This window comes from Dermacentor albipictus, chromosome 7 (assembly GCF_038994185.2).
Source record: "Dermacentor albipictus isolate Rhodes 1998 colony chromosome 7, USDA_Dalb.pri_finalv2, whole genome shotgun sequence".
In the NCBI taxonomy this organism is placed as follows: Eukaryota; Metazoa; Arthropoda; class Arachnida; order Ixodida; family Ixodidae; genus Dermacentor; species Dermacentor albipictus.
In genome coordinates, this window is record NC_091827.1 from 119,377,710 (window position 1) to 119,394,835 (window position 17,126).

Consider the following 17,126-nt stretch of genomic DNA (forward strand, 5'->3'; position numbering starts at 1 on the left):
TGTATTCGTGATGATTGGAAAGTGGGGAGAGTTATTCCCTCTTTGATGTCCGGCCACAAGCACTCTTCTAATAAATACCGACTTGTGTCAATATCAGGAATACTATGATCATGCAACATGTAAGTTCCTCTCATATAGCTAAGTTTCTAGAAGATGTGACGAAGAAGATCGGCAGGCTGAAAAGCCCCGCTGCCATCGCGTGGCTCGTACCCAGTTTGTTCTCTGGCTGCGCCCTACCTGCTGGTGCTGAGTTTGTCACTGCTGCTTTACGAGCCGAATAAACCCCCCTTACAATTGGTGGAGCTGCTGGGTAGAAATGGAATTCTGGAACTTCATAATCGGACACTGCTGCCCGTGTTCATAATACCGGAAGAAGGACCACCACAACCACAACCCGCTGCCCCGGTGACTACCGTGGTCTGCCCCGGCCCCCTTGCGTCAACGCGACCCACCCATATTCAGTGGTACCGAAGACTATGACGTAGAAGACTGGCTCACTGACTACGACCGGGTGAGCATCCACAACCACTGGGAGGACAACAAAAAAACTAAATTACGTGTCGTTTTATTTGAGCGGTGTCGCAAGCGTGTGGCACCGCAACCACGAACGTGATATGACGACGGGGACGGTCTTCAAGTCTAACGTGACGGAGGTATTCGGGCGCCCCGCGGTTCGCACGTTTCGCGCCGAGCAACGTTTGCGTGGCCGTGCGCAACAGTGCGGGGAGACATTTACCAGCTATATAGAAGATGTTGTCGACCTCTGCAACCGCGTTGACGTCACAATGACTGATGCCGAGAAGATCCGCCATATCTTAAAAGGCATTAAAGACGACGCCTTCGAGATGCTGTTGGCGAAAAACCTGTCCACAGTCTCTGAACTCGTCAGTCTTTGTCAAAGCTTCGACGAACTGCGCAAACAACGCGTAGATACCCGCCAATCTACACCTCACGCAATTTCAATGCCCAGCTTGGATGCTGCCCCGGCCAACACTAGGCTGCTGCTACAGATCAAGGAGTTCGTCCATGAAGAGGTGGCTCGTCAGCTTGCCTTGATTCAACTTACACACGGCCAGCCGAGTACTCCGTTGGCGCCCGCTCTCCAGTCTGTCATCAAGGAGCTGGTAGCCGACCACATTTCGCCTTCTCTGCAGCAGGCTCCGACGGCCGCTCCCCTGACGTACGCAGAAGTCGCGATGAGGACTGCGCCACAGACCTACGGCCCCCTTCGCCCACCTTTGCGCCCGCCCGTATGCACTACAGTCCGTCCACTGGTGCACTATGCACTACCTCAAGGCCATTGGCGCACGGAAGACAACCGTCCGATTTGTTTTTATTGTGGCCGTGCTGGACACGTGGCACGTCACTGTCACCTGCTTACACCGAACGTCCGCAACAATGTGCATCCATATGCGCCACGTTTCCAACAACGCTGCAACTAATCGAACACCTTTGAATCTCCTCCTGACGTCGAGACCGCATTCTCCGCCGCTTGGCGTTCACTTTTTCCTCACCGGCGCTCCCTTTCCCCCATGCACCGGCGGCAGAGCCCTTTGCGCCAGGAAAACTAAAAATCACAGTTCAGGATGCGAGAACTGTGGTGGCTCCGAAATGTATAAGGCCTCACACTTCCCCGAAAAACGTTATTGAAGTCGCAATAGAAGGAACATTGGCGCTAGCACTTGTCGACACCGGCACTGCACTTTCTGCGATACATGCCCGTATTTGCCGCAAGATAAGAAAAGTGACGACGCCGCTTTCTGGGCTGTCTCTTCGAACTGCCGACGCGATGCACGTCGAGCCATCCGGCGCCTGCGCGGCTCGTGTCGTAATTCAGGGGGTCCTCTATATCATAGAATTCATCGTGTTGCCATCATGTTCACACGACGTCATATTAGGTTGGGACTTTCTCTCCACACATCATGCGACCACTGACTGCGCCCGCGCCGAAATCGAGCTGTTTCAGTTTTCGGCCGATATAATCACTGACCATAAGAAAATTGTCGCAAAATCGCTGTTTCAGAAGACACCGCTATACCTGCCTGGTCTTCCACTCCTGTCAGTATCTCTTGTGACTCTGTAGATGACGGCACAGTATTCTTCGCTCCATCTGAACTCTTAGTTCGCCGCCGTTCACTATCACTGCCATTTGCCGTCCTCAAGTTCAAAGCTGGCGCCTTTCTCATGTGCGTCTCAAACTCATTGGTTGAACCAATTACGTTACGCCACCGTGAAAGCCTTGGCAGAGCAGAGCCACTGACCTCATGTTCAATATTTGACACGGTGGACGACTCCACTCATCTTGCTGCTCTCGAGGCATCGCCTCCTCAGTCCCTGCCGCGTTCGTTTGCGCCAGCTATTGCCAGTGACCTTGCGACGACGCAGTGCGACGAAATTCTTCACTTGCTCCAAGGCTTCTCTTCATCTTTTGACTGCCAAGCAACATCACGACAGTTTCGCAAACTATCGACACTGGGAGCCATGCACCAATTAGACAGCATCCCTACCGAGTATCGGCGACTGAAAGACGCGTTATCAATGACCAGGTGAACGATATGCTCAATCGCGGTGTCATCCAGCCTTCTAGTAAACCCTGCGCGTCACCAGTCGTCCTAGTTTAAAAAAAGACGGCACCATACGATTTTGCGTCGATTATCGAAGGCTTAACAAGATTACCCGAAAGCATGTATACCCGTTGCCACGTATTGACGACGCACTTGACTGTTTGCAAGGAGCGGAGTTTTTTTTCCTCCTTAGATCTCCGCTCCGGCTACTGGCAGGGGCCCATGGCTGACGCTGACTATTCTGAAACCGCGTTTGTAACACCTGATAGCTTGTATGAATTCACTGTAATGCCGTTCGGTCTGTGCAATGCGCCCGCCACCTTTGAACGCATGATGGACGGCATCCTACGCGGCCTGAAGTGGCACACTTGTCTCTGCTACCTCGACGACGTTGTCGTCTTTTCCTCTGATTTTCTGACCCATCTTCGGCGTTTACATCAAGTTTTCACCTCTCTCCGGAATGTTGGTCTCCAGCTTAACTTAAAAAGTGCCGATTTGCAGCTCGAAAACTGACTATATTAGGCCACGTTGTCTCCAAAGAAGGCATTCTTCTTGATTCTGCTAAACTTCGTGCCATATCCGAAATTCCGAAGCCCACTAACTTGAAAGCACTACGCAGCTTCATTGGCCTGTGCTGCTATTTTCGAAGTTTCGTTCGCAATTTCGCTACTGTGATCGCACCACTAAACCAACTTCTCCAAGGCGACAATGAACTTTCTGCTTGGTCGGAAGCCTCTGATGATGCCTTTACGACTCTTCGTCACCTACTCACGTCTCCGCCAATCTTGCGCCATATTGATCCAAGCGCACCTACAGAACTTCACACTGACACCAGTGGTGTCAGCCTTGGTGCCGTGCTCGTACAACTCAAGAACACTAATGCCGAATACGTGGTCGTTTATGCCAGCGTACCCTCACAAAAGCTGAGGCCGATTACTCAGTAACAGAAAAAGACAGCCTGGCTATCGTATGGGCTCTTCAAAAATTTCGTCCATATCTCTACGGTAGACACTTTAACGTGGTGACGGATCATCACGCTCTTTGGTGGTTGTCTAACAAAAGACCCGTCGGGCCAACTCGCTCGGTGGGTCCCCCGAATCCCGGAATATAATATCCATGTCGTCTATGGCTCTGGACGCAAACATTCTAACGCCGATGCCCTCTCGCGCTTCCTGGTTACTTCAGACAGCAGCAGTTCTACCTACAGACATGACATCTCACCACTTGACAAGCTGGACATGGCATCGGAGCGACGAAAAGACCCATGGATCGTCATAATATTCAACTTTTTGTCAAATCCTCAGGCACCTTTGGCACCTCGAGCGTTGCGCCAACAGGCGCAGCATTTCACAATCCGCGACGGACTTTTATACCACCGTAACTCCCACAATGACGGCCGCAAATGGCTCTTAGTAGTGCCTCACCACCTACGACAAGATTTGTGCTCCGCTTTTCATTCTTACCCGCAGTGTGGTCACGGAGGAGTGTCAAAAACCTACACACGGCTTCGCTTACTATATTATTGGTGAGGGATGTACACCTTCATCCACAAATACGTACGCTCCTGCATTGCCTGCCAGTGACGCAAATGTGTCCCGCATCTCTCCACCGCACCTCTCCAACCACTTCCCTGCCCAGCTCAGCCATTTGACCGTGTCGGCATTGATATATACGGGCCTCTTCCATCTACTAGCACTGGCAACCGATGGATTGTTGTCGCCGTAGATCATTTGAGACGGTATGCTGAAACCGCCGCCTTGCCTGCCGCAACAGCAAAAGACGTCGCCAAGTTCATTCTAAAGAACTTCGTTCTCCGCCATGGCGCACCTCTTGAACTGTTGAGCGATCAGGGCCGCGTGTTCCTCTCGGACGTCCTGCAGTCGATCACTCCTATCTGAATGCCAGATTATTCACCGCACTACTACTGCTGATCATCCACAGACCAATGGCTTAACAGAACGATTCAACAGAACTCTTGGTGACATGCTATCAATGTATGTTGCATCTGACCACTCCAACTGGGATCTTGTACTTCTGTTCGTCACTTACGCATATAACACTGCCTCTCAAGCCACTACCGGATTCTCACCATTGTTTCTGCTTTACGGACGCCATCCCTCCAGCACCATTGATACGGTTCTCCCGTACCTGCCGCACCCTGCTGAATGCTCACCTGTTTTTTCGGTTGCTCAGCACGCCGAGAAATGCCGACAACTGGCCCGTTCTTTGATGTCTGCTCAACAGTGCCGCCAAAAAGAGCGTCATGACCTCAATCCTCCCGCTCACCCCTTCCCCGTCGACTCACTCGTGTGGCTTTGGGTCCCGCCTGTTGCTGCTCCTGGCCTTCCGTCCAAGCTCCTCCCGAAGTACCACGGGCCCTACCGCGTGGTTGCGCAAACATCACCAGTGAACTACGTGGTCGAACCCGTGTCGCCATCTCCCGATCTGCGTCGTCGGGGGCGAGAGACTGTGCACATTGACCGGCTGAAGCAGTATTACGATCCGCCCACCTCTTCCTAGGTCGCCAGGATGGCTCCTCTTCAATTCCGGGGGTGATTGTGACGAAGAAGATCGGCAGCCTGAAAAGCCCCGTTGCCATCGCGTGGCCCGTACCCAGTTCGTTCGCTGGCTGCGCCCTACCTACTGATGCTGAGTTTGTCACTGCTGCTCTACGAGCTGAATAAACCCCCTTACGAAGGTAATTATTTTTGTAGTGCTCAACATGGTTACCACAAAACATTATTGTGTAATACGTAACTTTTGTGTTTCACTCATCACTTACATTCCTATTTTCTTCATGGGTCCCTTATACGCTGAGTATTCTTATATTTTCAAAAGGTGTTTGACACGTTAACAGAATAATTACTCTTGTATTGCACTGCCTTGATCTGCATAGTACAATTCTTGCATGGCCGAAAGGCATATTCACAAATAATTCCCAGTTTATAACACCTAATATCTAATACGAATTCCTCTCATTCTTCTGTTACCTTAGGCATATCACAAGACTCCATAATATGTTGTCTGCTCTGCATAACTTAATTAATGACTTGCCCACAAAGATAACGGCTTCCAAGTGTCTTTTCACGAACGGCTGCGTAATTTATAAACGAATGAACAGTGACTTAGATTCAGCCATCCTAGAGTCTTATATTAACAGCGTTTCTGAGATCAGCGTTTATGATCTATGATCGTTTATAACAGCGTCTATGAGATTATGTTCCATAACTTGGCACAAGTTATGGAACATAAATTAAACATTAACAATCGCGAAACAGTGCGCATTTGTCGACAACACCCGACATATCACATTGAGAAAAATGCTCTGGAATCTGTGAACTTATACTACCACCTTGGCGTGCACATTTCGCATAGCTTATGTTGGAAAACTCACATTTAATACATAACAACCCCTGTCATAGATGAGGTTACGTCCGCTGATTTTTTTTCTCCGACACCTGTATCTCTCTACTTGAAACTTTATAAAATATCACTCCGAACATAACTAGAATATGCAGCAGCTATATGGGATGCTGGTCTCGGGGTACTCATAGCTGACTTAGAGGTGGTACAAAACCGTGCGACATGTTTCATGCTTTGAAGCCATAATCGAACCGCTAGTGTTACGGCATTGAAATACAAAAGTGAAAAATGGGCAACGTGGTATGGAACCTTGGCTAAATTCAGAGCGCGAACTACTGGGACACAAGCTAAAGACAAGACACGGCGTCCGTACAAGCGACAGAAATGTGTGCGCCTATGGCGGAGATAGCGCTGTGGCCTCTCTTTTCTTGTGCTTTCCCAGTAGTTCGCGCTCTCAATTCCGCTATGAAGGACACACCTTAATTACCTAGCCTTTCTCATTCTAGAAAGGTTTCCCACATTTGTTTATTACGGCGAAGACGTTTACCTGTAGCCCCTGTATGCATATGTAGCTGTACGTAGCCCCGGTATGCGTTCCCAGGGGTGTGCCCCTGGGGCACACATATGATCGACCCAAATGGTAAATTCTGTTTGTGCCAGAAGGTTGCACGGAGCAAAACGTCATTTATACGCAGGATTCGGCTGGGCTTGCTTTCACCCGTTGCTGCGCACATCTCATCGGCCAGTCGAACAGCGCCGATTGTGAACACTGCCAGACACCTGAAACACTGGGACACATACTGTGCGATTGTCAAGCATAGATGCTGAAGCGATGGACGTTGGAAAGTTCCCTAGCCAGCGTTGGCAGGCAACCACTCTCGGATGACGCTATCCTCGGCCCATGGCCTAACACTGCAACTTCAATGCGAGCAACTCAAGCACTGTTGAAGTTTCTGCGGGGCACCAAGCTAGAGGAGCGGCTCTAGTAGGGCCACTGCCTAATAAACAGAAGCACTCACGGCCTCTCTTATCATCATCAGCCATCCCAGTACTTTCATTCCGCTTTCCTCTTCCCCAGTGCACAGTAGCAGACTAGAGCGCACTAGCTCAGGTCGACTTCTCTGTCTTCTTTGTAAAAAAAAAAGCACCATCCTGGTGTCATTGAAAATGCATTAAAAAATCCGCCTCCATTCCACCCTGCGAAAGTGTATGCACAGCTCAGTCGTTGCCGACGTTAGGCAAGCACAACCGGCTCTAGACGATGTCACAGAAGCACCACGGCCCCAAGCGACGTGCCTGACGCGCGCACCTACGAGTGCGGAAGTGCAGCATGCATCTTCATTCTTCTAGACACTCCGGCAAGCGCATTATTGAACTAAATGAATGTTTAATATTAAATCCCGTCAGAAAATGCATCAAGTACGACTTACACGCAAGCTGAAGGCATGATTGCTTCGAATTGTTATTCGTATATACGACAGAACGTGAATCCGTTACGCGGAAACTGAAAGACAAAACTTGTTTCCAGCTGCCGTTTGAGGTCTGTCTGAGTGGCCGCGGATGCTAAGTGGCAGTACCGTTAATACAGCATACATGGTTATTCTTGTAGGCACTTCGCCCAGTGCAAGTGCGTTATTGAAGTAATTGGATTTCTCAAAATGTGTCAGACAATTCGTAACGTGCAACTTACATGGAACCTGCAGACATGACGGCATAGTATTGTAATTCCAATATGCGAGAAAACATAATTCTATTATGCGGAAACTCAAACGCAAAGCTTTCCAGCTGCCAGTTGTTCTTGGGCCCTCCGCCTAGCGCAAGTGTGTTATTGAACTAACTCAACTGCTCCAAGTAAAATGTGCCAGAACATTAGTAAAGTGCAACTTACACACAAACTACGTGTATGATATCATCGATTATACTCGAATATGCGAGAAAACATAATTCTCTTACGTCGAAACATGAACACAAAGCTTTCGAGCTACGTTTGTTTTCGGGTGAGCACGCCACGAGAAATACCAGTGAACTAGAGGCTAACAGCTTCGCTGTAGAATGTTCTAACTTGTTCCTATTCAGTTCCTGCTGACTAAATTTGGTTATTCACTTCAGAGCACAGATACTGAATGCAGAATTGAAACCAAAGTATGCCTCACGAGACAGGCCTCGCAATCTGGTGTGCGTTGCTCGAGCTGTGAACCCGTGCTCTTCAGAACAACACCTGCCAAATAAGCTGCTGGACCCTGTGGGCCTATCCCCAGAGCTTTCGCACCTAGCAGGTACAATATGTAAGACACCGCTTATACACTTGGCGACGCTCGCCCCGAGGTCTCTATAAATATTTAGGTTGGTAATGAAATGCAAAGTGTGATATTTTCTTTCTAGCGTAGCAGCAAGTCCCAGCGTCAAGTGCGAGCGGACACCATGCCCTGAATTTTCGTCATGGTGATATCTGGCTCTCTTGTTGCTAAAGCGCCTTTAAAGAATTTCCCGTTAGTATATCGCATTTGCAAACAAATATGTTTTTTCAGGATAGCAGGTTTTTACGAAAAATTCCCATGAACGATTTCTGAGGGCCTTTTCGGACGTAGACGTGAGAACGTTTTGTGACTCTGAAACAATTTGTATGCCAAGAAACGCTTGCCATTAACGGCTGAGGAGATTAGCGCAATAATGTCGCTGTATGACAGCCCAACTCCACTTGAAACGTTTAGAACAATTGTGATTTAGGACCTTACTTGAATTTGCCGGACATCTACTTGATTTACTGGCATGGCACCATCGTCAAATATGAGGCTTGCGGCACATTTTAATAACTTTCCTGAGGTGTCTGAGGGCAGATGGATTGTAGGTAAGTTGTAAATTTATTATACTGGAGGAAAATTTCCTCGAATATAGGGACAACGGGGGCTTAGCCTCAAATAAGTAAGCATTGGAGCTTGACAGCTTATCGAGAAGCAAATGAGTGAAGCGGATGCTGTGGATTCGATTCCGAATGGCAATAATTGGTTCATTTGTTCCGATTTTATTATTGCCGATCGGCAGCATCTATCTATCTATCTATCTATCTATCTATCTATCTATCTATCTATCTATCTATCTATCTATCTATCTATCTATCTATCTATCTATCTATCTATCTATCTATCTATATATATATATATATATATATATATATATATATATATATCCCTATATCTATCCATTCGTCTATCTATCTGTCCGTCTGTCCGTCTGTCCGTCCGTCTGTCTGTCTGTCTGTCTGTCTGTCTGTCCGTCCGTCCGTCCGTCCGTCTGTCTGTCTGTCTGTCTGTCTGTCTGTCTGTCTGTCTGTCTGTCTGTCTGTCTGTCTGTCTGTCTGTCTGTCTGTCTGTCTGTCTGTCTGTCTGTCTGTCTGTCTGTCTGTCTGTCTGTCTGTCTGTCTGTCTGTCTGTCTGTCTGTCTGTCTGTCTGTCTGTCTGTCTGTCTGTCTGTCTGTCTGTCTGTCTGTCTGTCTGTCTGTCTGTCTGGGAATGTGATCATGGTGATGGCGCCATCATGGTCAGCTTTGTCATCGGACTCTCGCCACGCCGTCGTAGTCACGCATAATGCACAGAACAAGTGGTCTAAGTTCTCTAATAACTTGAACCACGAGGTCCATGGCCATGGTGCTGTCGTGGTCGTTGCATAGTCGTCATCCAATATTTAATCCGTCTTTCGTCGTAGCGTCGTCGGGACGCCATCGCCGCCATGAAGTTCTTGTGCACTCATCGCCATGCCATCATCGTGACGCCCTTGAGGTCGTTCTGTCGTCATCGCCCCAAATTCATCATTCGACTCAGGCCATGCCGTCGTCATCATGACATAGCTGTCACTGCGTCGACGTCATGCATTCGTTGTCATGTCATCGTCATGATGCCGTGGCGCTCGTTTTATCGTCGTCATTGTAGCTTTGTTGTCCCACTCTTCATTCTGCGGTCACCACGCCTCATCCTCGCACTGTTGTCATCATGTCGTCACCCTCATGCGCGTAGTCGGGATGCCACCGCGATCGTTCGATAGTGGTCTTTCCAGCTTCGTGATTTGACTCATCACGCCGCCATCGTCTCGCCATCGTCGTCATACAGTCATCCTAAAACAGCTACTCTATAAAACTCTAATGCGTCCTAAATTAGAATATGCTACTTCTGTGTGAGATCCCGGCCAGGATAACCTAAAAACGGGTTTACAGCTTGCCCAAAATAACTCAGTTCGATTTATCTTTTTTAAGTTTAATAGAACTGCGAGAATTTTCGCCATGAAACGTAATATCAGTCTTTCTTTGCTGTCTGTTCGACGTAGAACTTTGCACGTCTAGCAGTCTTTCATACGAATTATGGTCACCCTACGCTGCACACGCAGTTATTTACATGACCCCATTATGCATCACACCATGTTTATCACTGCCATAAATTTGGGACCTATCTATGTCGCACGAAGCATTTTTTTGCCTTTTTTTCCCTCGCATATGTATAGATGGGAATCACCTTCTCACTGATATCGTAAATACTAGTGATAACAGCGTTCTTCGTGAATATTTAGCTAACGTTGCATAACCAGGAATTTCCTTTTTGTGACACAGCACCTAGCACTCTATAGAACGAAACCTCTTGTATTTAGCACTGCGTTTTGTTCATATTAATTACTGTGTTCTCTTTACTGCCTATGCACCTCATTTTCTTTTGTGGCACTACTCCGCTGTATAATGCCTCTGGCCCTGAGGGTGATAAATAAACAAATAAATAAATAGATAAATAAATAAACATAACTTGAGCAATACGGAGTGTCACTACGCTGCTCGAATTCCGCTCGCCTCGCCATCGACAGACATCGTGAAATGAGTCCTGCTGTCAATTTTTACGCATCCACGAGCTATATAGAACATCACACTGCAGCTTGAATATTTATTACCAATTTTTTAACCATCCGCATTTTAGGAAAAAATTAATCGATTACAACAGTTTAAAAAGACGCAAAGTTTGAGATGCGACGTTTAGCTGATACTTTCGGAGAAATCAACCATGAATGGGCGCTATATGGCACTGGGTCAAGCTTCAGCTGGTGCATGACACCCAGGTGAGGTTAATTAGGTGTCAGTCACCCGACGGGGCTCGAGAACCTTGCACAAATATAGTATAATGTGGGCAGCGGGAAGATTTTGGAGATATTTCAAAGTGTCATGAAGATAAGTAGCGATTGCTCAATTGATCGCTTGATCGCACTTTTTCTGGAAAGACGCCAGCCCACCAAAAAAATATTTATGCAAAGGTAAATGAGCCAGACTGAAGAAACCGTACGAAATTAATTCTTTTTACGCTTATTACTTTTCCTGAAGTGATCAGCAGGTGAAATGTGCCTGAGAATTTTAGACGAGATAACAAGGCGTGACATACAGAACATTTTTGTCTTGAGTTGCATGCCTGCTGCCGTCGGTGAGTAGGGTGCAGAAACATTTTAGCAACGTTACTCCGTGAGGATGGCGGGGTCGAAATGCAAACTTAATTGCCAAATTCAACAAACCTGAGCATTTATTCTGAAGCACTGTCCGCACAGCCGGTGTCGGGCTTGCGGCAGTGCTTCCGATTATATGGGTTTTGAAGAGTCCGCCTCGATAGCATTGGGTAAGCGTGCAACCGCGAAAAAAGCAATAAACTCAAATAGAAGTAACGGTTCGATATTTCGGTTTTCATGGAATGCGATCATGGCATAAACAATAATAAGCGATGCTGCATGCGTCAGGAAATAACATTAGGAATATTTTAGGATATGTGAAGATCTTTTTTAAAACGAAAAGCGTGGTAATCAAGCGTTTTCTTTCGAATTGCTTCTAAAAGAAATACATAGGTTTAAGATTAGACAAGTTTTGTAAAAACATGCCAATTAATTTACTAACGCAGATGCTTCATCGAAATGCTAGACTAAAAACGCGTCATCGGGAGGATTCATGGAGGATTTTACCGCGATCGATTTCTGCACCGTAAGCAAGCGAGGTAAATTACAACGAAAGAAACCGAAGCTGAAGTACCAAGTGTGACAACTTTCATGCGCACACCGCTGGCCACAATTGAGAGAGCATGAAGCATGTGAATTTGTAGCTTAAGAACGCTTTCTTCATGCTCGCCGGACGCTTAGCCATAAACCGTTATGTCACTTAAGGGTTTTTTGCTAAGGACGCTACACTTGCGCTTATAAACAGCGCATATTCGGCTTCTTGTGTGGAATAGACCAAGACTGATGGACTACAACAATCAGCAGCCCCAGCTTTCTGCATGTCTAGAATACCTTATGAATTCCTCGGATGTCGAACTTCACTGTTTCATCAGTATAAAAAAGAAATTATTTTTAGGGTATTACGTGCCGAAGAGATTACGGGGCACGTCGCAGCAACTGCTCCGGGCTATTTTGATCACGTTGTTTTTTAACGCGCACCTAATGCACAGTGCATTAGTTGAATAAGGATCATAGCCTAAGTAAAATTTAATTGTTAAGCTCAAGGGCTTCTGGCCGCCATCTAAGCGGGGTTGCCTCCCCCCCCCCACGAATCTGCCCGCTATATAAATAAAAGTTATTTCTCTCTCTCTCATTTTCGTAATAACATTCACGTGTATACTATCATTTCTGCCTCTCTTTCGCCCCAGCCCACTCTGCTGGCCACCCTTGAGGTGCGACCACCAACATCATTTCCTCTCTATGCCAAAACGATTTTCAATGAACAACAGTTTGCGTCAAATGACTCGAGTTCTTCTAGAATATTTGCCTCTGTGAGACATATAGTCCCGGAGAAGTGACTTCACTAACACGTAATGCATATCTGTGAGAAATTTCGAATGCCATTTTCAGATACGCCCTGCATTTCGGCAACATATACTGAGATACCCAAGAAGGCGCTACCAGCGATAATGCTTTTTTCTATTTCCCTGCTCACTTGGACTCCTTGAAAGAGACATGATCGAGACTTGGACGAGGCCTTAAGGACTGCACATCCCACTTTGATGTAGTAATGCACAGGATCTGTTCTAATAAATCTTCCTAGATCTGCATGCTATGGACATTCACAGCAAAAGAAATAGTGGCGCTGAAAGCCCAACTGGTACCTGAAAAGACACATGGTCTTTTTTCTTTCATAAATAAATTACGAGGGAAAAAAACTATTGCTTACCAGGCTTAGAATAGACGTATTTGGTTGCATTCACTTCTTCGGCTGTTGAGGAATCCCAGAGTACGTAGTCGAAAAACGCGAAGTCCTTGATGGTCATGTACTGCTCGGGTACAGAAGGAACTCGGAACGCGACGGTGTACCTGCGTATATGGCAAAAAGATGACGAAGGTCCACGGTTTATTAATAAATATTTCGGCACGTTGGCCGCATAAGTGGCTCAACCACATGTTTTATTAAAACGAACTAAAATTAGTCTTCTACGCATGGCATAGCCGTAATCAACCACACACCGTTTAGTGTCATTAGTATTTGCCAACTTCAGGCTCTGTCTGTCTGTCTGTCTGTCTGTCTGTCTGTCTGTCTGTCTGTCTGTCTGTCTGTCTGTCTGTCCGTCCGTCCGTCCGTCCGTCCGTCCGTCCGTCCGTCCGTCCGTCCGTCCGTCCGTCCTACGCCGACCCAGTGGCCCAAGTTTTCTGATAGCTTGGGCCACTAGGTGTATGCTCGTGGTCACAATGTCGTCGGGCTCTTTATCTCATTGTCATTCAGCCTTCGTGATCGGACTCTCGTCATGCCCTCATTGTCACGCCTTACAAGCCGACCAAATGGGCCCAATTTGCGTACTATAGTCGTCCACTTGGTGTGTTTTCATTCTCGCTGCGCTAAGTACGGTAAGACGCAACGGGGACGAAACGAACACTGGGAACGGACGCGAAGTGACTCAGAGGAGCGCAACATGTCCACTTCATACCCGGTGTTCGTTTTGTCCCCGTTGAGTCTTACAGTACTTAGCGTAGGAAGAATGACTGAACACCAACTAGCCCAATCATAGTTCTTCCATTTCGTAGGTGCTCCTGGTCGTGATGTCGTCATGGTCATGGCATGTTATTTTAGCTTTTGTCGTCCCAACATGGAAGTGGCTCATTCCGCAATAATTGCGTATCTCAGGACTCTCGATAAAGTTTTTCCATCGATCCATCCATCCATCCATCCATCCATCCATCCATCCATCCATCCATCCATCCATGCGAACCTCATTATGCCGTCGTCATCATATAGTCATCATGCATCACTGTCGCACGGCCGTTGTGATGCCGTCGTGGTCATTCTATCCTTGTCACTCCAGCTTTTTCATCTGACTATCACCATCACGCATCACGTCATTGCCGTCACACTCTCGTCGTCATACCATTATTATCATGCCGTCGTCACCACGCTGTCGTTTTACCATCGTGATCCCCTCAGTAACCTAATCCTATGGCCATCACACCGCCTTCATCTTTCCATCGACATCAATCCTTCTTCATTTCAGCGTAATCATATCGTCATTCAGATGTAATTATCCCTCTGCTTTTATGCCATGCATTAACATTGCGTCATCAAACAATCACTGTAACGCATCCGTTGTCGAACCGTGGTCGTCATGCAGTCGTGGTGGTGCCATCGTTCTCATCATAGTCTTCTCATACGGTCTTCGTCCGACAACAGTCGTCATACGCTCGTCTTCCCATTGTCCCCGTGCAATTGTCATGTCGCTGTTGCAATCGCGTCGTCGTCATACAGTCGCTGTAATACCGTCGTCGTAACGCCGTCGTGGTCGTTCCATAACCGTCATTATAAATTCGTTATCCAACTCTCGTCATGCCATCGTCGTCACGCCATCATTGTCACAGTCATCGCCATGAAATTATCAATGCGCAGTTTTTGTCAAGCTGTCGTTTGACCATTGTCATTAATTCAGTAGCGTTATGTCGTCGCCATACCATCTTTGTTCATCCAGCGACGTCACTGCTTCTCCGTCATTCTGTCGTAGTTAAGCAGTCATCATTTTATCTTGATTATGCGCTGTCAATCGCTCTCAGGCCTCCATTGTCATACCATTGTAATGCCAACGAGGTCATGCCATCGGGGTAATCGCAGTTTTGTCATACAACTGTCGCCGTGTCGTCATCGTAGCGCTGTCGTTTTACCATCCTCATCGCCTCAGAAACCTAATCCCATGGTCCTCAAACCGCCTTCATCGTTGCATGTTCATCAATCTTTCATTTTAGCGTAATCATACGTGTCGTAATTAAATCGTAATTATCCCGCCGTTGTCGTGTCATCGTCGTCATTGCGTCGTCAATCGCTATCATGCATGCGTTGTTATACTCTCGTCGTCATGCAGCCTTGATCGAGCCATCGTCGTCATCCCACTCTTGTCATACTGTCGTCGTCACACCACTGTCGATATACATTCGTAATTTTCTTATTGTTCCCATACCACTGTAATGCCGCCGTCCTGATTGCGTCATCATACATTCGCTGCGATACCGTCGTATTCATGCCATCACAAACGCCATAACACCATCGTTGTCATACAGTGGCCGTCATACAATTATCGCTACGCCATCTCGCCAGGCTGTCGTTTGACCATCGTCATTACTTGAGTAGCGTTATAATAATGCCATCACGCTGTCGCCATTATACCACTTTTCTTGAGAGATAATTTCAATACGCCGTCATTCTGTCGTAATTACGCTGTGGTCACTAATCGTGATTATGCGACGCTGTAATGCCATAGTCGTCATTGTGTTGTCATCCGACAATCGCTATTAGGCACCCTTTGTCATATGATTGTATTGCCGGCGAGGTCGTGCCATCGTCGTCATTATAGTCTTGTCATACAACTGGCATCGTGACGTCATCGTCACGCTGTTGATTTACAATCGTCATCACTCAAGCAACGTTACCCAATCAGGCTACAGAACAGGTAATCAGTCTTTAACTCAGGAAGAGGACTTTAGTGATGAAACAATGAACGACAATCGTGTGGGCATCATTAAGGAATGTGCAATAGAAGTCGGTGGTAACTCCGTTAGACAGGATACCAGTAAGCTATCGCAGGAGACGAAAGATCTGATCTAGAAACGCCAATGTATGATAGCCTCTAACCCTACAGCTAGAATAGAACTGGCACAACTTTCGAAGTTAATCAACAAGCGTAAGACAGCTGACATAAGGAAGTGTAATGGGCAAGAATCAGATGTATGCGTTAAGAGACAGACCCGGCAGCATCATTACTAATATGGATCATATAGTTCAAGTGGCTGAGGGGTTCTATAGAGATTTATACAGTACTAGTGGTACCAACGACGATAATGGAAGAGAGAATAGTCTACAGGAACTTCAAATCCCACAAGTAACACCGGAAGAAGTAAAGAAAGCCTTGGGAGCTATGCAAAGGGGGAAGGCAACTGGGGAGGATCAGGTAACAGCAGATTTGTTGAAGGATGGTGGGCAGATTGTTCTAGAAAAACTGGCCACCCTGCATACGCAATACCTCATGACCTCGAGCGTACCGGAATCTTGGCAGAACACTAACATAATCCGAATCCATAAGAATCCAAAGACTTGAAAAATTATAGACCGATCAGCTTACTGCCAGTTGCCTACAAACTATTTACTCAGGTAATCGCAAATAGAATCAGGAACACCTTAGACTTGTGTCAACCAAAGGACCAGGCAGGATTCTGTAAAGGCTACTCAACAATCGACCATATTCTCACCATCAATCAGGTGATAGAGAAATGTGCGGAATATAACCAACCATTACATGTAGCGTTCATTGATTACGAGAAAGCGCTTGATTCCGCCGAAACCTCAGCAGTCATGGAGACATTACGGAATCAGGGTGTAGACGAGCCTTATGTAAAAGTACTGAAATATATATCTATAGCGGCTCCACAGCCACCGTAGTCCTCCATAAGGAAAGCAACAAAATCACAATAAAGAAAGGCGTCAGGCAGGGAGATACGATCTCTCCAATGCTATTCACAGCGTATTTACAGGAGGTATCAAGACACCTGGATTGGGAAGAATTGGGGATAAGAGTTACTGGAGAATTCCTTAGTAACTTGCGATTCGCTGATGTTATTGCTTTGCTTAGTAACTCAGGGGACCAATTGCAATGCATGCTCAGTGACCTGGAGAGGCAAAGCAGAAGGGTGGGTCTAAAGATTAATCTGCAGAAAACCACAATAGTGTTT

The 17,126-nt window shown here is 46.9% G+C and overlaps 1 protein-coding gene across 1 annotated transcript in view; it reads right to left on the reverse strand.

Moving 5' to 3' along the window:
• LOC135909559 (epoxide hydrolase 4-like) overlaps positions 1-17,126 on the reverse strand; it is a 199,478-nt gene that overhangs the window by 13,113 nt on the left and 169,239 nt on the right. Inside the window, exon 6 of the mRNA XM_070522631.1 lies at positions 13,102-13,241. Coding sequence (XP_070378732.1) covers positions 13,102-13,241 — 140 coding nt within the window. The remainder of the gene's footprint in view (positions 1-13,101; positions 13,242-17,126) is intronic.